Source organism: Mauremys mutica, chromosome 4 (assembly GCF_020497125.1).
Source record: "Mauremys mutica isolate MM-2020 ecotype Southern chromosome 4, ASM2049712v1, whole genome shotgun sequence".
Classification (NCBI taxonomy): domain Eukaryota; kingdom Metazoa; phylum Chordata; order Testudines; family Geoemydidae; genus Mauremys; species Mauremys mutica.
Genome location: NC_059075.1, coordinates 31,238,561 through 31,264,888, shown reverse-complemented (window position 1 = coordinate 31,264,888; position 26,328 = coordinate 31,238,561). Strand labels below are relative to the sequence as shown.

The 26,328-nt window shown below is 44.4% G+C and overlaps 1 protein-coding gene across 1 annotated transcript in view; it reads right to left on the bottom strand.

Annotated features, from left to right (window-relative positions):
- RPS6KA5 (ribosomal protein S6 kinase A5) overlaps positions 1-26,328 on the bottom strand; it is a 149,094-nt gene that overhangs the window by 96,572 nt on the left and 26,194 nt on the right. The window contains 2 exon segments of the mRNA XM_045015538.1: positions 1,470-1,688; positions 13,813-13,884. Coding sequence (XP_044871473.1) covers positions 1,470-1,688; positions 13,813-13,884 — 291 coding nt within the window.

Genomic DNA, 26,328 nt, shown 5'->3' with positions numbered 1-26,328 from the left:
CTACAGAACCAGACTAACACGGCTACCCCTCTGATATTTTTGCAAGCAACTCATCACTTAATTATTTCAGAATTTTTGGGTATGCACCATCGGGACCTGATTGGTAAATGCAACTTTTTTTTCTTTTGACATCTCAGTCCCTGACAGTACTTAATCTTTTTTTTTAAAATCAGAAAAGAGTTGATCCAAGTTAGATATCTCCCCAAAATCCTATGTCATGAAGACTGATGCAAAGAAATCATTTAGCTTTTCAGCAATGTCTTTATCTTCCTTAATTGCTTCTTTTACAGCACTCTTTTCTGTTTGCTCCCTCTGGTGGTCCAATAGACCCACCAATTCATGCAAGATTCCTGCTTCTAATATACTTCAGAGAACTCTTGTGTGTTATACCTTTAATCATGTTTTTTAAATTCCATCGTAGGAGTCCTAATTTTCCTATTTAAATATTGTGAAAATGTCTGACCACACTGCAGACACCTTATTCCATGTAGTTAAGCTGGAACATGTGCAGTCTCTCTCAACAAGCAACCTTTCTGCTATTTGAACATCCTCCTTTTCCCTGGTTTCCCTTTCTCTTTTATTCACAGCTCACAATAAAGTCAGTGATTTAAAAACACTCCCTGGTTCCTCACTCCCAAATATGCAAAGACAAAAGTACGCAAATATGGTGTACTATCTTTGCATGTTTGGGAGTGAGGATGCAAGGAACATTTCCAAAGTGAATATGTTCATTCATATTATTGTATCTTATTCACATAAATAAGAGGTCCTTCCCAAATATTCAAGGAAGCAAAAACACTTTGCTTGAAATTTTTCAGAACAGCAAACAGATGAAATTCAATCATGGTCAAATCAAGAAGTGAGTGAAAATTCCCTAAAAGTTCAAGAAAATGTATTTCCATTATTTGTCCGTCTTCTCAGGTTTCTCATAGCCATACAGAATTATGACACAAGGGAGTCATTGATAAAAACAAACAAAAACAAACCATATATGAGCAGAGTACTGACACTGAAACACAACAAACAAGTGCTAGCTTCACAAAAACTTTAGGTGCCTAACTGCCTTTTTAGGCACCTAAATCCCAGAATCAGGGCCCAGTGAGATTCACAAAACCCTATTTAGCTGCGGCCAAACCTTATAGGCACCTAAACTCACTTGGTGCCTGAATGTGGTAAAAGTTCCCTCGGCACCCATGTTTCTGCCTATGTGCATGCAGACTGTTGCTCTGCACCAGGTTCTGGGTACCTAAGCCCCACTGCAATGCACAAACCAGGGTAAGATAGGCATTCCTCTACCTAAGTCACCTTTGGGACCCAATCTGGTAAGTGTGCTCAGACTTCACATAGTGGATCAGGCCATATAAGTGAACTTAACAAAAGGTGGTGGTGGGGGGAGAATACAGAATATTAAATAATGGGAAACAATAAATAAAAATTAATAATCAACTTCAATCATGACAACCACTTACCTAAAATGAGATGAAGTTTTGTGTCTGTCTGGAAAGCATAGTGCAATGTGACCAAAAATGGTGATTGCCTAATATGTTCCAGTACTTGTCGTTCCGTCCTTGTGTGCTCTGTTGTTTTGGCTTTTTGAATTATTGTTGCTTTTTTCAATACTTTCATGGCATACAGCTTTCCATTATCATGGCCACTTATTTTCCTCACAAGAAATACTTTTCCATAAGCTTAAAAAAAAAAGGGGGGGGGGAAGAAGGGAAATTGAGATGTACAATTAATCAAAGAGAAATAGCAAGAGATTAAACTGATCATATGGTCAAATATATGTATGTTCTACAAAAATATGTTTTTAAAAAAGCACACACAGTTTTCAGTGCTGTTTCTTGCAAAGCACTTTAATAGGTTTCTTCATTTCCACATTAAAAACTGTATAAATGCAAAAATGCTTTGAGCCAGATTCTGCCTTCTCTTACATAATTCCTTTTAAATCAATGGAATTATACCAGCAGAAAACAAGTATATCAGAGAGAATAGTCAAACCCTCTCTCTCATGGATAGGGCTGGGTAGTACAACCTAGGAAGGTTGCCCCACACGTCGTATAACAACACTTGTTTTCATTGGCTAATAACTTTGCCAAACTTTAACCATTTGGGACGAAATTTTCCAAGTCAGGTGCCTGTCTCAGGCTAGATATTTCTGAACATTTCAGTCAAAATGGTTCAGCTTTTTCAGAGAAGGCGGCTAGGGAATAAATACATTGTTCTTCCTACAGTAAAAGAATCTGTCAACATTTTCTTTGAACAGGTATTTTTATTTAACTACTGAAAAACATATTTGAAATTATGTTTTTGTGAAATTTTAGTTGAATTCCAATTTTCATCTAAATGGATTTTAATTTTGTTTTGCATTTGTGTTTTTTAGTATTTTTCTAAGGAAAAGTTGTTTCTCATGGAAATCAACTTATTCAAATGTTGGATGGCAAACAGACTACATCCATTACACTAAATTTGGTACTTTTTGCTAACCAAGAGGATATGCTGTATCTATACACATTTATTAAAGTATATAGCTCAACATATATTTATACAGATTCTTAACTTTTATTCTTTTTCATTATGTTAGAAAACTGTGAATGACATGTATTAGATGATTAAGGGTTTTTTTACTTGTGATTCGTGTCAAGCTACATCTGGATAGAAACTGGAATTCATTAAAAATGCACAGAAACATTTTAAAATGTTTTCATTAGTTAAATAAAACTACTTTGAATGCGCTGGATACATAAGGGGAATAAAAATAAATTTATCAAAACATGTTTGGCATTTAAAACTGATTTATTAAACAAAGGAAGTATGATCATAGTTAGTGAACTAAACTGATTGTTTTGGGTCACCATGTCCTTCAAGATTTTAGAGCTACTAGATCTCATCCTCTCATGCTTCTTTTTTTATTCATAGATTGGTAGGGAAAACAAACTTCCCTGTTTTTTCAACTCCCAATTGATTTCTCAACTTAGACTATTTTCTTTATTTCAGTTTGACTAATTCATTCATTCTGTCCCCTGCACAAGAGGCTACTGTTGTCAAAAAGTGGGTTTAGCACTTCAACAAACTCAGGCTCCAGGTGCTCAGCTAGGGACTTGCACCAGGTTCAGTGGCTTAACTCTCTAAAACTTTGGTAGCAAATACTATCTGAATATTATTTAAATAATTGTAATAAATTATATTAAATTTAGGTCATAATTTCAAATTTAAATAGGTTTATTTTTTAAGAAAGAAAGTGTATTTAATATAAATATAAAAATCTGGTATTTTTAAATAGATTTTTTTATCCAACTTGCTCACTGGCAAGCGGGTCTCATCCCTCTCTAGTGCTTGTCTACACAGAGGATGACAACCTGCTACTGCCTTCAGTTACTCTATTTATCTCAGGTAACAGAGGTCTGTGTCGTGAATCTAAAGGTTCCAACACAACTGATGAAGCAGGAAGGATTCAATTTGATGACACATGACAGAATTTATTTGTTCAGTTTGCTTTTTTAAAAACCAAGAAAATTACATACACGCACAAAACCTATGTTAAAAGAACATTGTTACTATTGCAAAGTCAAGGATTCCGAACTTAGGAAATACCAGAATTAAAGTTGCATATGCATTATAATACAAACTTTAATTACAAGATCACATGCTGGTTTTTTCCACAGGACCCTTGCCTCATTTATTACTATGAGTCCTGTGAGCTCAGCACTTCTGTAAATCAAACCACAGGGTACAGGTATGCAGAAAATGAGCTGTACACAGTTAGTGACCACCTCCACACTACAGGGACTCTAGTGGCATAGCTACAGCACCATAGCTATGTTGACATAACCACATATTCTAGATGCAGCCTAGAGTGACAAAAGGGATTTTTCCATCACTGTAGGAACACCACCTCATTCAGTAATGGTAGCCATGTCAATGGAAGAATTCTTCTGTCAACCTACTTGTGTCTACACCAGGGTCAACTATGACGCTCAGGAGCATGGATATTTTCACACTCCAGGGAGGGCAACGAACCCCGGTGGGCCAGCCAGTATTTCACCTTGGGTCCATGGCACACCAGGGTTATAAGATGGCAGCTCCTTCATGGAGCCATGAGCACAGGTGCATCACTGACAGTTTTTGGATGCCCCAACTCTTGTTTTTCCTATGGTAAGAGACACACCCTGGCACATGCATATTGCAGTGTACCAGACTGCAGCCCTTTTTCCTCCTCATCAGAAATTTTTGTTGAGGCTCTGGATGCAGTTTTCCCTGCATCTTTTTATTTATACACTCTCCCTTCATTACCCCACAAAGTCATGAGACCTCCTCATCAACCTCTTCCTGGTGCTAGCCAAATATCAATCAAGGCAGGGGGGTTAAATGGGGAAGAGGGGGTCCTCGTGACCTGTGGGGCTCATTTTTGAACATTCATCTATTCACGTCTCCAGGCGGAGTACCTGTAGGCAGCGTCCACTATCTCCCTGGACTCTTTCAGGGAATTTAGGTCACCCAAATTTAGGTGCTTCCCGTTTTTTTTTCCTTTCTCTCTCTTCCCATGTGAAGAGAAGGCGACCCTTCTGTTTTAATGGATGGAAAGGAATCAATGACTAACCAGGGGAGCAAATAGGCCTGTGCACTGAATGACGCAGCGGTACTGTGGAAAAAAATAGTATGTGATCAGGAAATTAAAGACTTCGTCATAATGCATATACACAACAGAGATGAATTAAGGTTGCACAGGCAACCTTAATTTTGGCATTTCCTAAAGCTTGAGTGCTTGACTTAGCAACCCTAGCAATTTTATTTTAACACCATTTTATGTGTAATGTATTTTACCAGTGTTTTCAATGTTGCAAATGTTTTTTTCAATATGGTCCCTCTCTCTGCTGCTTAAGATACTAAAGAGGCAATCAAGAAAGTATTTGTAATAAATAAAAACACATATGACCTGCTTCCCAGGCCAGAGGCATATTGACTTCCTGCCTGTTAATTTCTGAACAGTCCTCCTCAATACAGAACCGATCAATATCACCCACAGTTAAAGTGTTCCATAAAAGTCTCCTTAGACATAAGAATAACAGAGCTTTGAGAAGCGAGGTGTCAATAAAGAATGAGATTTTCTAAAGGTCCAAAAAGAGTCAGGCTCCCAACTCTTATTGATTTTCAGTGAGAGTAGGAAACATAACTACATTAGATCCTTTTGAAAAGTGCATCCTAACTATTAAATAGAAGTTAATTTAATACTCCACATTCATTGTAAACAGACTAATAAAAAGTTATTTCAAATTGAAAGTTAAGATTGAAAACCTATACATTTTATAGTCTACTTAACTGAAGCACGCCTTATTACAAGAAATGTTAATGCATTTCCTATAAATTAATGCTTGCAGTAAAAATAGGAATAGCAGCAATTATGATTATGAATGCATCTTATAAAAAAGTTAGCTGATAAGTAAATATAAATTTTAGAAATTGTTTCCAAATTGCACTTATGTCATGTTAAACAAACATCAATATAAAGATTCATTGGCGAATAAACCTGATTCTTTAGTAACCAGACAGAGGCAGACATAAGATTGAAGACACTGGGCCGAATTCTGATATGAGTTACAGCAGTGTAAATCCAGAGTAACACCATTTAAATCAATGAAGTTACTCCTGATGTACACCAGACTGACTAAAATTAGAATCCTTTCTCTACCACCACAGGTTCCTAAAATCCATTGGAACTACTACCTTGAATCAGGGCTGTAGACCTATAATTCCTTCCCTGACAAAGATGAAGCTCACCATAAGAGTCTCGCCACTCGATAATCTCTGATTTCAATCCAATTTATTTTCATTATACAGAAATATATTTTAGTTATATTTTCTGAAGTTCAATTTCATGATCAAGATCCAAATTCTGTCCTTAGAGTCTATTGTGTAGATCTCAATACAGATCTGTACGAAATTATTTCTGAAGCAGAAACATTTGGCTTGGGATCCACCAACATAAGAGAAGCACAAACACACACGGATTATCATGAAATATCTGCACCTACTATCCAACCTAAACTGCTCTTGCTGCAATTTAAGCTGATTATCGTCTGAGGTTAGGACAAGAAGCAAGGAGAACATTTTTTTCTCCCTCCTCCTTGTAACAACCTTTTATGTACTTGAAAACTGTTATGTCTCCTCTCGTCTTCTCTTCTCCAGGCTAAACCAACCTAATTTTTTCAGTCTTCCCTCAAGATCACCATCATTTTCTATAGTTTCAGAGTTATCTGACAATGATAGTGTTTCGGTCACATCATGTATGTCACTTAGCCACAGTATATCATCTGTCCCAAAAAGAGAAAAAAAATCTCCATCATCCAGAAATGACCATAGATAAGTTTGTGATAAGAACCAACAGATTACAAAAAGATAATTGATGAAAAAATGGCCCGGTTTGTTTATGCAACGAACTCTCCTTGCCGTATGATTGAGAACCCACACTTCATTAACATGGTTCAGTCATTAAGACCAGGATACAGTCCACCCAACAGAGCAGATGTTGCAGGCAAATTGCTGGATAAAGTGTCTGAAAGAGAAATTGAGCAGTGTGCAAAAGGTCTGAAGCAGAGGGGGGCAAACTACAGCCCACGGGCCACATCTGGCCCGCGGGACTGTCCTGCCCAGCCCTTGAGCTCCCAGCCGGGAAGACTAGCCCCCGACCCCTCCCCTGTTGTCCACCTCCCCCACAGCCTCAGCTCGCTGTGCCACCTGTGCTCAGGCCCGCTGTGTCTTGATGGGTGGAACAACTGATACATCAGGAAATGCACACACAGCTGAATACTTACAAGAAGTAGCAATAAAATCTATAACAAACTGAAAAAAAAATTTCAAATGTCTAGACTGCAGCTTGGTCACAGACAATGCTGCAAATGTATCCAGGACGAGAAGAGAGTCCCAAGTGAATAACATACAGTTGCAGTGCTCATTTGATGCACCTCCGAGCCAAAGCCTTCAGTGTTCCAGAATAAAGGCTAATGTTGTTGAAATTGCAAAACACTTCCGTAACAACCACTCTACAGCAGCTGCTCGAAAAAAAGTGTGAGGAACCAAGCTAACTCTCCCACAAGACATGCGATGGAACTCAGTGGACTGTTTTGAGCATTGTATCAAGAACTGGCCTAATTGGATGATAGTTTGTGAACAAAATTGTGAAAAAATAGATAGTACTGTCACAGCCAAAGTTCTGAACATTGGGCTTAAGAGAAATGTTGAACACACTCTGAGTACCCTGAAGCCTATTTCTGTAGCCTGGAACAAAATGATGGGAAACAGCTATTTTACTGCTGACGCTGTTGACATTTGGAAGGAACTGAAAGATCTTAAAAAGAGAAACATGCAATGACAGAGTTAAATTACAAGCATTAAAAAAACAAATGGGACAAGCACCGTCTTCAGCTCATTTTCTTGCAAATATTCTCAATACTCGGTACCAGGGTCACACCTTAACTGCTGAAGAAGAGGAGTTGGCTATGACATGGACATCCAGCAATCATCCCTCCATAATGCCAACTATAATAAACTTCAGAGCTAAGGGTGAACCATTCAAGAAATATATGTTTGCTGATGATGTTTTAAAGAAAATCACACCAATGAACTGGTGGAAGTCTCTTAAGTACTTGGATTCAGAGACTGTTGAAGTGATAATCTCACTTTTAACAGCAGTAGCTTCTTCTGCCGGTGTAGAAAGACTATTTTCTACCTTTGGACTAATTCATTTCAAATTGAGAAATGGTTTGGAACCTGAAAAAGCAGGAAAGCTTGTTTTTCTTTTCCAGATTATGAACAAACAGGAAAATGAAGGTGAAGACGACTGAGTTAGCTTCAGAAGCCAATATCTTAAGTTTCTCATGTTGACCTGGTTGACATAGTCGATTTAATTTTGGGGTTTTTTTTTAAATATATTTCATTTAACTATTTTAGTTAAAAACAATTTTAACAAAAACAAAGCTGATTTTAAGAGACTTGAATGTTTAACTAAATTCAAAAATTCATATGCTTGTGTTGTTAAAATATATATTTGCTGTTGAAGAAAAAAAATCCAGAATACATAACGTTGTTTTAGTTAAATAAAACAATTTAAATGCCTGTCTGGTGATGTTCTCCTCCTAATACAGCATGGCAAGAAAATCCTCCAAATATTAATGATTAACCTTTTGAATTGGAGATATTTATGAAGTCATTGGGAGGTGAACTATCTATTTCAATTACCTTTAGTAAATGAAATAACTAATCATTCATTTTCTGATATAGCTGTAAAACTAATCTGAAAAGTTTTCAAAATAAATCACTTTAAAAAAGTATAGTGTGTACCTTCTAAAAATGAAACCTACATCTATCTCTGAATTGTGAAGAATATGTATTAAGGTTATAACAACCAACAAGAATGCACTGTTATGTAGAAATCCATGACTAAATCGAATCTTCCTGACTAGTGATGTAAATCATGATTTAAAATCAATTTGATTTAAATCAAATCCACCCTGCCAAGGATTGCTTGACCCTGGTGAACACTGATAATACTTTGCTTATGTTGTCTCTGTGCAGCCTGTAAATCAAACCACACCATGCTTGGGAGGCACCTCATGCGTAGTCTGGCGTGAGCAAGAACTGATGTGCCCACAGCCTTGTGCCTCAGGAGCTGGAGACAACGTTTGGCCGAAATCTGAGGGCTGGATTGTACTGTATCAATGAGGAGAAACTAAGAAATCTGTGTCGGAAGAGCGCTTTTGCCTGAATGGAGTTGAGGGGGCAGGGCCGGCAGCGGGAATCCCCCCTAAAAGGTGGGAATGCTGCAGCACCCCCCACACCCTTAATTCCCTGGTCAAACATTTAACTGTGTAACTGACAGAATTTTAATCGGTTACACGGTTATTGTTTTTACATATTATGTACATCCCTACTATAGGTCATACTTGTATGTTGAGCTAAGGCAAAGTTAGTACACATATGTTTGGGACCTTTCACCTAGATAGGTGATGATGAGCTAAAGCATCAGGCTCGCACAGGAGGCTTCCTAAGTTCATAGCCTCTGTAAACGTAACAGGTACACCACATGGAAAGAACCAAAAGAACCGGTAGTACAGAAATAAATCCGAGAATGATCTAATGTCATTAATATGTATGTATATGTCATCAATACCAGCTTATGGAGTAAGTGTACCCTAACATTTTGTGGAGGAGGAAACTAAGTTTGGACATAGAAGGAGGGCTCAAGTACTCTAGCTCTATAAGAGAGGTGACCCACCATGCCAAGGAAGCTTCTAAGCTTCAGGATTTCGAAGCTTCAAGTTTCAAGTTTTCAGGCTTCTTTGTTTATTAGTCTGTTAGTTCCTAATTGTAAGTTTTAAGTCAGTTAGTTAAGTAAAACTCTAAATTAGCTTTGATAGCTCTTAAGCTTCTCCTAAGCTCTACACTCCCACTCAAGAATTGAGGAACCTGGATCTGAACTCTCTTGGCATGCCAGAGGCGAGGCTAGTCCTTTGTCTCTTACCACCACGTTATCAAGGAAGGGTGTGAGTATATTAATCAAAAGCTTTATAGTATATACCATCACATGTATCTCTAGAACAATATTATTGCATTTATAACTCTGACTATTTTACCATTTGATTACTATTTGATTATTATTCCATTTCTCTCAATAAAAGTCTTTAAGGCTACATTTGTCTCAGTGTGAGCGTCCTGTCATACATCCCAAGGATCCTTGCCAACTCTGTATAGCCTGATTCTGGGACAAGAACTTTATTATCTTCTGATCAGATTAATTGGCGAGCCTATAATCAATACTATCAAATTAATAATATTCGCTTCCTAAAATCAGGCAACAATACACATACCCCGAAGTGAAACGGACATGCACACTCCCTTGAAGAACTAAAAATTAGTGGTAGCATAGGTACAAGTAATTATGACTTGATCATTCTCGGCCCAACACAATTTAACATTTTTACCAGTGTCCTGGGGAAAAAAAATTAAAATCATAATTGATAAAGTTTGCATATAACAAAAGACTGAGGGAGTCAAATAATGAGGACAGGTCACTGATACAGAGCAGTTTACTATTGCCTAATGTAACAGCCATACATTTAAAAACAAAGAACGTAGCCCATATTTACAGAGTGGGGGACTCTATCCTGGGAAGCAATGATTCTGAGGTTATGGTGGCTAGCATGACACTGTGGCAAAAAGGACTAATGTGATCCTTGGATGCATAAACAGGAAATTTGAGTAGCAGTAGGGAGGTGATATTACCTCTGTATTTTTCACTGGATTGACAGCTACTGGAATATTATGTCCAGTTCTTGTGTCCACAATTCAAGAAGGATGTTGATATATTGAAGAGGGTTCAGAGAGAAGTCATGAGAAAGATTACAGGATGAGAAAGTATGCCTTATAGGCAAGGGTTTCCAAACTGTGGGCCGCAGCCCAAAGGTAGGCTGTGCACTGTCCCGTGTGGTCTGCCATCATGGGTGGCATTTTGGGGGTGGGGGCAAGTAGCAATACCAGGTGCTCTGTTCATCCAGGTCAGTTTCCCCACTTGGGCTGGGTAAGGGGAGGGTGGGAGAACAGCTTCTGACGCCTCAAAGCACAGTCCTCATGGAGAAACTGACCTGGACGCACAGAGCACCTGGCATCAACACTCGCCCTCCAGCCCCGAGCTCCCTGCGGGGGAGCACAGCAACCAGATCAGCTTCCCCATGTGGGCTGAATAATGGATGCCGCACCCGCCAGGCTCAAGTAACTGTAGTCCTCAGTGTCCACAGCCATAGTGAATGTGCAGGACAGTACAGGACTCACAGAGCCACAAGGAGCAGAGCTGCCCCCCACTGTGCTAATGAGGGATCAAGTGCAAGGCCGGGCCTCTTCGGACACAGCAGCACCTCTTCGGACATAGCCCCTGCCTGCACTTTGAGCTACCACCCTGCCTTAACACAACCTGTAGCCATCACCTCTTCATGCACCCTGAGTTATACTCCCCCAGAGACAAAGCTCCTAACTACCTCCTGCCTGCACCCTGAGCTGGCTGAAAGGCTAAAAATTGAAAATGAGATCAGGTTGAGCCTCACTAACAGATGTTACCAGCTTGAAACCCAGTGCAAGGAGAAGCAGGCAAATCCATCCCACTAAGACGACTCCTGGACTGTAAGTTATTATAACTAAAAATATAAAGTATTTGACTCTTTTCTAATTAGTAGAGAATAGGGTTGGGTCTTTACTTACCCAGCACAGAAATTCAGATTTTACACAAAAAACAGAAAACAATATAGTTTTCAAAGTTGGACAACTATTTTGTTTTAAAATCAAACAACTTTTTCTTAAAAATTTTGTTGCATTGCTTATGTTCAGTTTTATACAAATTGTGTTTTCCCTGTTTGAACACATTTTTTTCAAGTCTAGTTTTACTAAAACTGCTTGGTTTCAAACATCTTGAAGCATTTCTTTGACTGCATATTGCTAAGGCTTTCTATTATTACAATCATTTACATTAAAATGAAAAGTAAACGTACATTGTTTATTTAGTGTTAGTTTATACGTATGTAACAAAATTAATATTTTTCCTCAAGAAGAAGTGTTAATAGTGGGCCATAATGCCTATTGTAACTGCACAGGTAGGCGTCAGGAGAAAAAGTTTGGGAACCCCTCCCTTATAGGAATAGACATAAGTAGCTCAATCTGCTTAGTTTAACAAAGGAAAGGTTAACTGTGACTTCACCACAGTTTTTAAGTACCTACATGGGAAAAGAAATGTGATAAGAAAGGGCTCTTCAATCTAGCAGGGAAACATATAACAAGATACAACGTTTGAACTTCAAAGCTAGACAAGTTCAGACTAGGAATCAGGGACAAATTTTTAAGAATGAGGGTAATTATCCATTGGAACAAATTACCAAGGATTATGGAGGATTCTCCATCACTGTCAACTTTAAAATGAAGGTTGGATACTTTTCTAAAAGATATGCTTTAGTTCAAACAGGAAATAATTCAGGGAAGTCCTATGACCTGTTTTATTCAGGTCAGACACTAGATGATCACACTAATTCCATCTACCTTAAAATATAAAATTTGTGCATCACAGCCTCCTAAGGCTCCTTCTTCACTGGAAAAGAAGTCAGCTAGCACCTGCTTAGATCTTGGTGGATTCCCCCCACCCCTCTTTGTTCCTAAAAACTTTGAAAATCTAGCTACAGAAACTCCACAGCAAGATGAGTGGAATGTGGAAGGGTATCCTCTGACATTTGTCCATGTTTCTCATGGATACTAGGATTGTTAATTTTCTCTGGAGAATGTTCTTCCACCTGCTCTGAGATGCTTCGTGTGCGAGGTGTTTCCCCCCGCCATGTGGGCAGGGAGCATCATGAGATCTTTCCCTGCTTCTGCACAAGGCATTGCCCCAATTTATTTTTCTCCCATTTACACTTCCTTCTCTGATTTTGACATAAACAGGAATGTAGGACATTTTGATTTCTCTGAGGAGAATAAGCAATTTGGCAACTGCTTTTGACTGATAGCAAAATTCCATATTGCATCTCTTGCTAATTAGTTCAAATTTGGTAGTCACAATGAGTCCTCACCAGGGGTGGCTCTAGGTATTTTGCCGCCCCAAGCACGGCAGGCAGGCTGCCTTCGGCGGCTTGCCTGTGGGAGGTCCCCCGTCCCGCGGATTCGGCGGCACGCCTGCGGAAGGTCCGTCAAAGCCGCGGGACCAGCGGACCCTCCACAGGCATGCCGCCAAAGGCAACCTGCCTGCCGCCTTCGCAGCGACCAGCAGAGTGCCCCCCGTGGCTTGCCGCCCCAGGCACGCGCTTGGCGTGCTGATGCCTGAAGCCGCCCTTGGTCCTCACTATCCTACTCCGGATTATTTGATGGCTTATATAAAAGGAATTGGTGATCTCAGTTAAACTGAGAACTCAGTGATCTCAGCAGTTAAGTGCCCACCACATTAAAATCTATTCTCATAATTGGAATTCTCTGGCAATCACACAGAGCACAATCATTGAACAGCCACAGATATGAAATCCCTTCTTACCACTGCAACCCTTGTTCCTCCAAGTTAGTGCTGAAGAACAGCGGCAAAAACAGTGAGAGGAAGTATATACTGCTGTTACTCTTACTGTACATTTTCTACGTACAGAGAGGGAATCTTGTCTCCTGAAAGATCAACCCACCATCTTTCTCTAGCTCTAAATGTTCTTTAAAAAGTGCATGCACGCACACACACGCAAAGCTCCCCCTACCATAATAAAATTCAAAATCCAATACTTAGTGCTTTCATTTATCTTCTTAAAAAGTAGTGCTATTCTGCTTGCATGACAAAAGAGATATAGCCACCAACAATACTTCTGTGAAAAAGTGTAGTTAAAAAGAATGAAGATTCCAGTTGATGAAGAGGCAGACGTTCCTGTTTTTCCACAAACTATGATCTTCATCAACTGTAGTGGTCTGAAGAATTTAATGAAAACTTCAAGCGTATGCCTTATAACTTAGTACCAGATTTTAAATGTTTTGTTATACTGTCATGTGAGTCACCAGTCAATGTTGTTCTATTTGACCATCTTTTCAAAAGGATGCTTCTTTTATGTGAAAAAAATTGATATGATATAATTGTGCATATTTGTTCTTTACATATCCCAGGTTGTCTTTGCCTTATTTTATAAGACAAATCCCCCTAAATAATTTGTTCCAATTACTCTCTAGATAATTTCTTCCAAAAACTGAACTAGGAAACAGAACTGCACTAAAAGATCATTACTTCCAAAAGGTCATCTCAGAAGAAAAAAGTCTTACCTCCTGTTCCAAGAACTTTCAAGAGTTCGAAGTTTTCAATGCCAACCTTCTCTGCATGGCCTGTCAAATTTGCTGAGAAAAAAGAAAAAATTTCCACGTCAAAATCTTCAGAGATGTAACGCATTGATATATCAGATATTCTGACACGTTTCTGCACTTTGAGAACATTTAAATGTATAGAAGGGAAAAAAAGGAACCCTAAAAGAACACTGTACCATTTCAATTTGAAACTTTAAAAAAAAAAACCCACATTTTTGTACATTTAAAATAAAACCAAATTAGTCCAGGGTAGTAACTCTCAATCTATTGTCTTTCGACTACCAGTTGTCCACAGGGATCTTCCAGGTCATTCAAAAAACAAAAGGTTTTGAGAACTAAGTACTCGGGAACAGAGGTGTTGGTAAAGGAGATCAGTCTGTGATAGGATTTTTTGTACAAAGTGAAAAGAACAGGAGTACTTGTGGCACCTTAGAGACTAACAAATTTATTTCAGCATGAGTTTTCGTGGGCTACAGCTCGCTTCTTCAGATGCACAGAATGGAACACACTGCTATGGGTACCCGCATGGCCCCACAGTATGCCAATATCTTTATGGCTGACTTAGAACAACGCTTCCCTAGCTCTCGTCCCCTAACGCCCCTACTCTACTTGCGCTATATTGATGACATCTTCATCATCTCGACCCATGGAAAAGAAGCCTTCGAGGAATTCCACCATGATTTCAACAATTTCCATCCCACCATCCACCTCAGCCTAGTCCAATCCACACAAGCGGTCCATTTCCTAGACACTACTGTGCTAATAAGCGATGGTCACATAAACACCACCCTATACCAGAAACGCACTGACCACTATACTTACCTACATGCCTCCAGCTTCCATCCAGGACACACCACATGATCCATTGTCTACAGCCAAGCTCTAAGATACAACCGTATTTGCTCCAATCCCTCAGACAGAGATAAACACCTACAAGATCTCTATCAAGCATTTTTAAAACTACAATACCCACCTGCTGAAGTGAAAAAACAGATTGACAGAGCCAGAAGAGTACCCAGAAGCCACCTACTACAGGACAGGCCCAACAAAGAAAATAACAGAACGCCACTAGCCATCACCTACAGCCCCCAACTAAAACCTCTCCAGCGCACCATCAAAGATCTACAACCTATCCTGAAAGATGATCCCTCACTCTCACAGATCTTGGGAGACAGGCCAGTCCTCGCTTACAGACAGCCTCCCAACCTGAAGCAAATATTCACCAGCAACCGCATACCATACAACATAAACACTAACCCAAGAACCTATCCTTGCAACAAAGCCCGATGTCAGCTCTGTCCACATATCTATGCAAGTGACACCATCATAGGACCTAATCACATCAGCCACGCCATCAGGGGCTCGTTCACCTGCACATCTACCAACGTGATATATGCCATCATGTGCCAGCAATGCCCTTCTGCCATGTACATTGGCCAAACCGGACAGTCTCTACGCAAAAGAATAAATGGACACAAATCTGACATCAGGAATCATAACATTCAAAAACCAGTGGGAGAACACTTCAACCTCTCTAACCACTCAGTGACAGACTTGAAGGTGGCAATTTTGCAACAAAGAAAACTTCAAAAACAGACTCCAAAGAGACTGCTGAACTCAAATTAATATGCAAATTAGATACAATTAACTTAGGTTTAAACAGAGACTGGGAATGGTTGGGTCATTACACTAATTGAATCTATTTCCGCAGATTGGGACATCTGATTCTGCCACTGTGTTGTGTGAGCAGCTCTGGAGAAACCGGCAGCGGAAGCAGGGGGATGCGCCAACATACAGACAAGGAGGGGAAACCAGAATTAGCGAGGCCAGAATGGGGTGATCAGGATGACCATAGCTCTTTCCCGTCTCATCTTGTGAGGACCCATGGCAAGAACAGTAGAGGAGAAAAGAAAAAACTGATCTGGTCCGGCCAGTAGAAGACCAGGGCATCACCTTGGGAAAGGCTGCCGAGCCCCCCCATGAAGCAGTACAGGATGCATTTGCTGTTGGTGCAGGAGGGAAAAAGGTCTCTGGTCAGAGTCCCCAGAGGTCAAAAATGTCAACAGAGTCACATAGCTCCCATTCGTGATCAGCCATGAATTTCCTGCTGAGAGAGTCTGCAATCACATTCTGATTCCCCAGAAGATAGGCTGCTAACAACAGTATCTTGTGTGCGATGCACTAGTCTCAGAGACGAACCGCTTCTGCACAAAGTGCTGATGACCTCGCGCTCCCTTGTTTGTTTATGTAGTAAACAGTGGTGGTGTTGTCTGCCATGATGAGAACATCATGGGAGAGAATGGATGGGAGAAATGCATGACATACTTTTCTTACCGTCCTAAGTTCTTGGAGGTTGATGTGCATCCTGGATTCCTGAGCAGTCCAAGTTCCCTATGTCATGTGCTCGCCTATGTTGGCACCCCATCAATTGAGTGATACATCTGTGATGATCATGAGGAGGATGGAAGAAAGGGTATCCCGGTGTAAACCTGAACTGGGTCTGTCTACCATCAAAGGTAGGAGAGAACCTCAGGGGGAACTGTCAAGAAGAGGTCCACAGAATGGTTCATAAGAGAATAGAGCTGTAGATAGCAGAAGTGATATGAGCAAAGGTAGTGATCTACGTGTATGCTGCCATGTGGCCAAGAAGGGAAAGGCTGGTTCTGGCTGGAACAGAATGACTGGAAATCACCATGGCAATCAGTTCTTGCAGGATCTGGAACCTGTCCTCTGGTAGACAGGCACACACAGAGATCACATTAATTCATGCCCCCATGAACTCTTAGGCTTGTGGGAGCTAATACCAATTTTTTTATGTTTATGAGCAACCCCAGCAGGGCGGTCGAGGCTCGAGCTTCTTGTCTGGATTGCGCTGCTAGCAGCCAGTCATCAAGCTAAGGGAATATGAGGATTCCTTGATGCCGGAGATGGACCACCACTATAGAAAAATATTTGGTGAAAAACCACAGAGCGGTGGTGAGTCCCAACAGTAGAACCTTGTATCGGAAGTGTCGAGGGCCTACGGTGAATCTCAAGAACTGCCTATGGGTAGGACTAATATCTACGTGGAAATAAGCATCTTGCATATGGAGAGTCATAAAGCACATGCCTTTTTTCTAGTGAGGATATAATGGCTGCAAGGCTGACCATACAAAAAAGACGGTTACTCACCTTTGTAACTGTTCTTCGAGATGCGTTGCTCATAGGGGGGGGGGGGGGGAGGGATAGCTCAGTGGTTTGAGCATTGGCCTGCTAAACCCAAGGTTGTGAGTTCAATCCTTGAGGGGGCCACCTAGGGATCTGGGGCAAAAATCAATACTTAGTCCTGCTAGTGAAGGCAGGGGGCTGGACTGTCCTGGTCTGCACCCTCACTTGAAACTGGGGGGTTTCAAAGTGAGGACCAGCATGTATTCCCCCACCCTAAAATCCTAGGGTAGGTCTCCTTGTCGCTGCCACCACCTCGGTCAATTACGTGGGCCGGGACACCCCTGTTTTCCCCCTGTCTCCCTTCAAAGACGTTCCCTGGGGAAATACAGATCCACTCACAGGAGGGAAACCTCCCCCCCTCCCTCTCTCCTAGCCACTGGAAAGAGATACCTGATTCAACTGCTTGAATCAAACCCCGGAGGAACTCTCTCTTCCCCCTCCCTTCTCTGCCCGGAGATAAGCCTGTCTCACCACCGAGAGAGTGTCTTAGCCCCTCCCCCTATCCACAGTAGAAGGGATTTAATCAAATCTTTATAGAAAGAATTTATTAAAAGAAAAACAAGAAAATACAGAATCTCTATGAGTCCAAGCTGGCCACTCATAGGGTATAACCTTGCGAAGTTCTGGAGAGAATCCTCTCTCTTTCTCAGTACAACGATACAGGTAGAATTAAGAATAATCAATAACAAACACACAGAATTGCAAGCATAGGATTATTAGGTGAGGACACAAAGTATCTTTCTAATACTCACTATCTTGACTAGAAGAAATTAGTTCAGAAAGGTGGAAGCTGGTAGACTTGATTAAAACATCTGGACTCTTGTAACTCCAGACGGCTAAGAACAACACCCCCCCCAAACAGAGGGAAAAAGTTCCCTCCTAGGAGTTTCAAATTCTCTTCCCTGATTGGTCCTCAGGTCAGGTGCCCACCAGGTACTATGCTTTAACCCTTTACTAACTATTCATGACAGCCTGCTAAACCCAAGGTTGTGAGTTCAATCCTTGAGGGGGCCACCTAGGGATCTGGGGCAAAAATCAATACTTAGTCCTGCTAGTGAAGGCAGGGGGCTGGACTCGATGACCTGTCAAGGTCCCTTCCAGTTCTAGGAGATATACCTATCTCCAATTATTATTATTATTATTATCCATTCCAATAAGGTGTGTGCGCGCTGCGTGCACGTTGGTCGGAAGATTTTTACCCTAGCAACACTCAGTGGGTCGGCTGAGGCACCCCCTGGAGTGGCGCCACTATGGTGCTGGATATATACCCCTGCCGACCCATCACCCCCCTCAGTTCCTTCTTGGCGGCTACTCCGACAGAGGGGAAGGAGGGCGGGTTTGAAATGGTTATGAGCAACACATCTCGAAGAACAACAGTTACAAAGGTGAGTAACCGTCTTTTCTTCTTCGAGTGCTTGCTCATATCGATTCCAATTAGGTGACTCCCAAGCCTTACCTAGGCGGTGGGGTCGGAGTAAGATGTCGCGGACTGAAGTACCGCTGAACCAAACGCCGCATCATCTCTGGACTGCTGCACTAACGCATAGTGTGAAGCGAAGGTGTGCACGGATGACCAGGTCGCTGCCCTACAGATCTCCTGGATGGGTATATGGGCCAGGAAGGTGGCAGATGAAGCCTGAGCCAGAGTAGAATGGGCGGTGAGATGGCTAGTTGAAACGTGAGCCAAGTCATAACAGGCACAGATGTAAGACGTCACCCAAGATGAAATTCGCTGCAAGGAGACCGGTAAGCCCTTCATCCGGTCTGACACCGCTATGAAGAGTTGAGGTGTCTTTCGAAAGGGCTTTGTTCTCTCGACGTAAAAGGCGAGAGCCCTACGAACGTCCAGGAAATGCAGCTATTGCTCCCTATATGAGGAGTGTGGTTTCGGGAAGAAGACCGGGAGGAAGATGTCCTGGTTGATGTGAAAGGCAGACACCACCTTAGGGAGGAAGGCAGGGTGTGGTCGCAGCTGTACCTTATCCTTATGGAATACTGTATACGGGGGTCCGCTGTGAGGGCCTGAAGTTCCGACACTCGCCTCGCCGATGTAATAGCGACTAGGAAGGTTGTCTTCCAGGAAAGGTGCAGCAGCGAGCAGGTGGCCATCGGCTCAAAGGGAGCACCCATGAGCCTAGTTAGAACTAGATTGAGATCCCATGTAGGGGCCGGACGATGGATCTGTGGGTACAAGCGCTCCAGGCCTTTAAGGAATCTGGTAACCATAGGGTCAGAAAAGACTGAACGTCCGTTCTCCCCTGGATGAAAGGCTGAGATGGCTGCCAGGTGTACCTTGATGGACGAAACCGCTAGGCCGTGCTGCTTCAGGGGCCAGAGATACTCCAGGATGGTAGGGACTGGTACCTGCATGGGGGCAGTATCATTCTGGGCACACCAGCAGGAAAAACGCTTCCACTTGGCCAGGTATGTGGACCTAGTGGAAGGTTTCCTGCTGTCAGGGGCACCTGTTGTACCGAGGCGGAGCAACGCAGCTCGGATTGATTTAACCATGCAGCATCCATGCTGTGAGATGGAGGGACTGCAGGTCTGGGTGGTGTAGCCTGCCGTGTTCTTGAGTTATGAGATAAGGCCAGAGCGGTAGAGGAATTGGGTCGGTCAACGACAGGTCGAGCAATGTGGTGTACCAGTGCTGCCTTGGCCACGCTGGAGCAATCAGGATTAAACGGGCCTTGTCTCTGCGCAGCTTGAGCAGGACCCTGTGGACCAGTGGGAATGGAGGAAAGGCATAGAGCAGATGGTCTTTCCAAGTTATCAGGAATGCGTCCGAGAGGGAGCCCGGAGAGCGCCCCTGGAGGGACCAGAACACGTGGCACTTCTGATTCTCGCGAGAGGCGAAGAGGTCTATGTGGGGAAATCCCCACTTCTGGAGAACAGAATGGATGACGTCTGGACGAATCGACCACTCGTGAGCTAGGAAAGATCTGCTGAGGTGATCTGCCAGGGTGTTCTGGACTCATGGGAGAAAGGACGCCACCATATCGATCGAATGGGCTATACAAAACTCCCAGAGGTGTATGGCTTCCTGACAAAGGAGGGAGGAGCGTGCTCCGCCTTGCTTGTTGATGTATGTCATAAACAGATAGTTAAGGGTTAAAGTCTCTTTTACCTGTAAAGAGTTAACAAGCTCAGTAACCTGATGAACACCTGACCAGAGGACCAATCAAGGGACAAGATAGTTTCAAATCTCTGTGGAGGGAAGGCTTTGAATGAGTCCTTTGTTTTGTTCTCCGTGCTCTCTTTGGATCTAAGAGAGGCCAGACATGTCTCCAAGTTCTCCTGGAGTAGTTCCTACTATTCAGTATAGTGAGTATTAGAAAGGCGAATTAATCTTTTAATTAATTTCTGCATTTGCAATTGTGTGTTTGCTGGAGAAATATCTTTATTTCTGTTTGCTGTTACTTTGATTGTTCTGAGAAAGGAGTGGGGAGGGGGGAGAGCCTCTCCAGGTTTATAAGTTAGACCCTGTATTTTTGCATCCTGGTAATACAGAGAGAGTGTACTTTTTTTTCTCTCTTTAATAAAATCTTTTCTTTTAGAACCCGAGTGATTTCTTCCCTTGTTTGGATTTTCAGGGGAAGGGGAGGGGGAAAAGTGAATCCCTTTGTTTTGATTCAAGGAGTTTGAATCCAGGTATCTCTCCCAAGGACAAGGGGAGGGGGAAGAAGGTGGGGGGAAATGGGTTGTTTCCCTTTGTGTTGAGATTCAAGTTTGAATCTGTGTTCCCCAGGGAGAGTTTTGGGGGAACAGGGAGTGTGTCAGACACTTTAAATTAAAATCCTAGTTTAGATCTGGTTCTTGCTGCCACCAGTCAAGTTTTGAGAAGTCCATGCAGGTCCCCATCTTGTGAACGCTAAAGTTCAAATTGGGGAATAAACCTATGACAATGTAAAACATGGCCGTTGTGTTGTCTGTGAATACTGTAACACAACGGCCTTGGAGGTGTTCACAAAACACTTGACACGCAAGACATACTGCCCTTAGTTCCCTCACATTGATGTGCAGGGTCACTTCCTGTGCAGACCAGAGGCCTTGCGTACGGAGTCCCGCAAGGTGGGCACCCCAACCTAGAGATGACGCATCTGTGGTCAGGGCCATCGAAGGTTGTGGGGCCTGGAAAGGCATCCCTGCGCAGACCAGGGAGGGGTTCAGCCACCAAGTCAAGGAGGCTAAGACGTCCTTGGGTACAGTGAGAATCGTGTCCAGGCTGTTGCGGCCCGGCTGGTGCACCAAGGAAAGCCAGGTCTGAAGTGGGCGGAGGCGTAGTCTGGCATGTCTGGTCACGAAAGTGCAGGCGGCCATGTGACCTAGGAGACAGAGACACGTGCGAACCGATGAGGTCGGAAAGTTGTGGAGGCCTTGAATTATGGCTACCATTGCCTGAAAGCGGGGCTGTGGTAAGCAAGCCCTGGCGAGACTGGAGTCCAAGATCGCTCCAATGAAGTCTGTCCTCTGTGTGGGTACCAGAGTGACTTTTCGATGTTGAGCATAAGGCTGAGTTGCCTGAACAGTTCTCTAACGAGATGCACATGATACCACACTTGCGTCTCAGAGGAGCCTCGAACGAGCCAATCGTCAAGGTACGGGAAGACTTGTATACGACGTCGACGGACTGAGGCCGCGACGACAGCCATACATTTTGTAAATACTCTTGGTGCTGTGGAGAGACCGAATGGAAGGACCGCAAATTGAAAGTGCTGCTGGTTGACCACAAAGCGAAGGTATCGTCTGTACGGTGGGTAAATCGCTATGTGGAAGTACGCATCCTTCATATCGAGGGCGGCATACCAATCTCCTGGATCCAGGGAAGGGATAATGGTTCCCAAGGATACCATGCGGAACTTCAACTTGACCATGAATTTGTTGAGTCCACGCAGGTCCAGGATGGGCCTTAGATCCCCCTTTGCCTTGGGAATTAGGAAGTAGCGGGAGTAAAACCCCTTGCCCCTCAGGTCCTTCGGGACCTCTTCTATTGCTCCGATATCCAGGAGCATCTGTACCTCCTGTAGGAGGAATTGCTCGTGAGAGGAGTCCCTGAAGAGGGACGGGGAGGGAGGGTGGGAAGGGGGCGCAAAAACTGAAATTGGTACCCAATTCCACCGTGCGCAGGACCCAACGATCTGAGGTCAGGCGGGACCACGCAGGGAGGAAATAGGAAAGGCGGTTGCGGAAGGGTGGAGAAGGATCCGGGAAAGAAACTGGTGCTCCGTCCTCGAACGTATCTTCAAAATTTTTGTATGGGCCCCGCCGGTGGTTTTGGGGGGCCCCAATTCTGACCCCCTTGGGGACCAGATTGCCTCCTACGGTTACCCCAGCCACGTCTTCTAGTGAAGTCCTGCCATGGCCGAGGATTAGGATAGGTGCGTTGAGACTGGGGGCAGAAGGGTCTGCGCTGGGTTACTGGGATGTGCATCCCCAGCGAGTGCATGATCACTCGGTTATCTTTTAGGCTTTGGAGCCTGGGATCAGTTTTGACCGAGAATAAGCCCTGGCCTTCGAAGGGCAAGTCTTGAATCGTTTGCTGAAACTCAGGCGGAAGGCCGGACACCTGAAGCCAGGAGATGCGCCGCATGGCCACTCCAGAGGCTAGAGTTCTGGCTGCAGAGTCCGCCGCATCCAAGGACGCCTGAAGGGAAGTCCTTGCCACCTTTTTGCCTTCTTCTAGTAAGGCCGCAAACTCCTGTCGGAACTCTTGGGGAACAAGTTCTTTAAACTTCCCCATGGAGGTCCACGTGTTATAATTATAACAGCTTAGGAGAGCTTGTTGATTAGCTACCCTAAGTTGAAGGCCCCCTGCTAAGTAGATCTTACGACCGAATAAGTCCAGGGGCCTGGCTTCCCTGGACTTGGGGCAGGAGCTTGCTGGCCATGCCACTCTCTCTCATTAACCGACTGTACGACCAAGGAGCAAGGGTGAGGGTGTACATACAGATATTCATAGCCCTTGGATGGCACCGTATATTTCCTCTCCACCCCTCTGGCCATGGGAGGAATAGATGCTGGGGACTGCCAGATCGTATCCGCATTCGCCTGAATGGTCCTGATAAATGGCAGGGCAACCCTGGTAGGTGTATCTGCCGACAAAATGTCAACCACCGGGTCCTCTATTTCTGGAACCTCCTCCACCTGGAGGTTCATATTCTGCGCCACCCTACGCAGGAGATTTTGGTGAGCTCGCAGATCTATTGGTGGAGGACCAGAGGAGGATGTGCCTGCCACTGCCTCATCTGGCGAGGAGGAAAGACCAGGAACCAGGTGATCCTGAGGAAGCTCCTGTATTGTGGGTCCTGGTGTTCGGGGTCAGGTACAGCCGGGGCCTGAGTGTCGGTTGGTGGGACAACAGTGTCATCTGTGTCCATAGGAGGACGACGGCTAACGGTGGCCTCAGGAATGCGATGGTCAGAATGGGCTGACCGGGAGGCACCTGAGGGGGCACCTTGGGCTTGATGGTATGCCCAAGGTGTCCAGAAGGACCATTGTGGTGGTCCCTGATCCGGATCTTGACTCTCAACGTAGGTCTGACTAGCGCCCTCTGTGTCACGACCTTGGACATAGTAGCCGCTCCTCGCCTGAGAAGATGACGAATTGTGCCTCGAAGGCCAAGGGGGGGGACAAGCGTCCCTGAGAGGCTGCGCCGTCCCAAACTGTTAAGTCGCGGGTTGGAACAGGAGACCGATGCCGGGATCTTCGGCGGTACCGCGATTGAGACCGGGACCAACGACTATAGCGGTGCCGGGAGGCCGACCTGGATCCTGACAATGAACTGCGGCATCGAGATCGGCTCTGAGATGACCAGTGCCGGGATCAGTACCGACCGTACTGGGCGGGTGTATGGGAGGTAGAGCAGTGCCGAGAGTACGACCGGTGCCGCGATGGAGAGCGGTGACGGGACTGCGAGCGGCGCCAGGACCGTCGGTGGGATCGGGACTGTCGGCGGGACCGAGATCAGGACCGATGTTTATCAGTCACTCCCACGGAGGCAGGCCTCATCAAGGCAGGCTTACCTATTGACTGAATTGCCCGCACCGGCAGTGCCGGGGGCTGAGGTGGTCCAGGTTCCGTTAGCACGATCAGGTCGCGGGCGGTGGAGAAGGTCTCCGGAGTGGACGGGAGACCAAGCTCAACCACGGTGCGCACTGGGGAGCTTTGGAGCACCGGACTCGACGGCCCTTGTGGAGCCGGAATCAACAGTGCCGAAGCCTGTGTAGCCGCAGTAGATGCCTTGGTAGGGCGATCCAGTCTGGGCTGTTGCTCCGGTGGTGGCACGGGCGGTGCCGAAGCAGCAGGTGGTTTGTGCTGCTTCCTAGGCCGCAGAGACAGCGAATGGTGCCATGATGTTATCGGTGCCAGAGAAGGTCGGTGCTGAGGTTCTTTAGCGGTGCCGGATCGTTCCGGTGCCGAAGGAGCGTTTCGAACCGAAGGAGTCTGCTCCGTGCTCGGTACTGAGGACGCCGGGCTAAGTGCCGCCTCCATTAGGAGCTGCTTCAAATGAAAGTCCCGCTCCTTCTTCGTTCTAGGCTTAAAAGCCTTGCAAATGCGGCACTTATCAGGTAGATGGGATTCCCCGAGGCACTTCAGACAGGAGTCGTGGCGATCTCCCGTCGGCATCGGCTTGAGACACGCCGAGCATGGTTTGAAACCCGGTGACCTGGGCATGGGCCCTGGTACCAGGGTGGAGGAAGGGGGATGATCCCCGATCCCTCCAAATACTATATACACTATCTATATACAAAACACTAATAACTAACTATAATTGTAAAACTATTCAACTATCTACAACTACCTGTAGAGAAAACACGAGGAAAGCTAGGGAGGTGGAGATCAGCTATGCTGCGCTCCACAGTTCCAATGACCGTCACAGGCGGTAAGAAGGAACTGAGGGGGGCAGCAGGGGTATATATCCGGCACCAAAGTGGTGCCGTTCCAGGGGGCACCTCAGCCGACCCACCGAGTGTTGCTAGGGTAAAAATCTTCCGACGAACATGCACGCAGTGCACACACCCCTAATTGGAAGAACTTTGGTTTACATATGAAGCGGTTGAGACAGAGATCTAAGATTGGTCTCCATCCTCTCTTCTTCTTGAGTACCAGGAAATATGTGGACTAGAACCCTGTGTCTTGCAAGGCAATAGGAACAGCCTCTATTGTTCCCTTTTGCAGTAAGGAGTCCACCTTTAGGGCAAGAATACAGTCATGAAAGTGGTCCCAGAGGCAGGATCGGGATGGGACATGTGGATGAGGTAGCATCGTGATCTCAATCATATAGCCATGTCGAGTGACATCCAAGACCCACCTGTCCATTATTATCACACTTCAAGCTGGCAGAAAGAGTGCTAGGCTTCCCCCAAAGAAGAGGTGGGTCATAAGTATGGTAGGATCCAAGGAAGTTGATGGTTCTCTAAATTCACTGAGAATTAATCGCTTATGCAAAGGCTGAGTGTGTGGTGTCAAAGGCTGTACAGACTGACCAGGTGGACAGGACCACTGGGTCTTCTGATGCTTACGAGGAGGCTCCTATGATTGCTGATGAAAGAATTGAGGAACTCTGAACTGTTGTGCAGGAGGCGGGTAGTAGAACTTGCGCTTGGGTGCAGGTGTACAGATACCCAGTGATCACAGAGTGGCTCTGGAGTCGTTGAGGGAGTGTAGGGACTTGTTGGGGTTCTAGCTGAAAAGGTGAGATTCACTGAAAGGGAGATCTTCAATGGTATTCTGCTCTTCCCTGGGGGAACCAGAAGAGTACAACCAGGATTTCCTCTGCATGATGATGCCGGTGGCCACAGTGCACAAAGATGTGTCTGCTGAATCACAGCAGCCTGGAGCGTTGTCCTGGCACCCAGCTTGCCCTCCTCTAAGACAGTCTGGAGGCAGGCATGATCCTGCTGGGGAAGCTTGTCCGCAATATCTGCTAACTGGTTGTAATTTAGAGAGTCATATTTAGCTAATAACGCCAGGTAATTGGAGATCCAAAACTGAAGGCTGGCCAAAAAAAAAGAGACCTTACTACCTAGGAAGTCCAATCTCGTACCCTCGTCTACTGGAGTAGAATGTGGATGTTGCTGCCTGGCCAGTTCTGTTGCTGCTTGTATAACCAGAGAATTCAGTGGAGGGTGAGAAAACAGAAACTCAACCCTCTTTGCCACTACATAATACTTCTTGTCCACCCCGTTTGGGGTGGGAACATAAGTGGCCTGAGATTGACAGACAGTTTGGGACAGCTGGAAAATGGCACTGTTCATTGGTAGCACCACC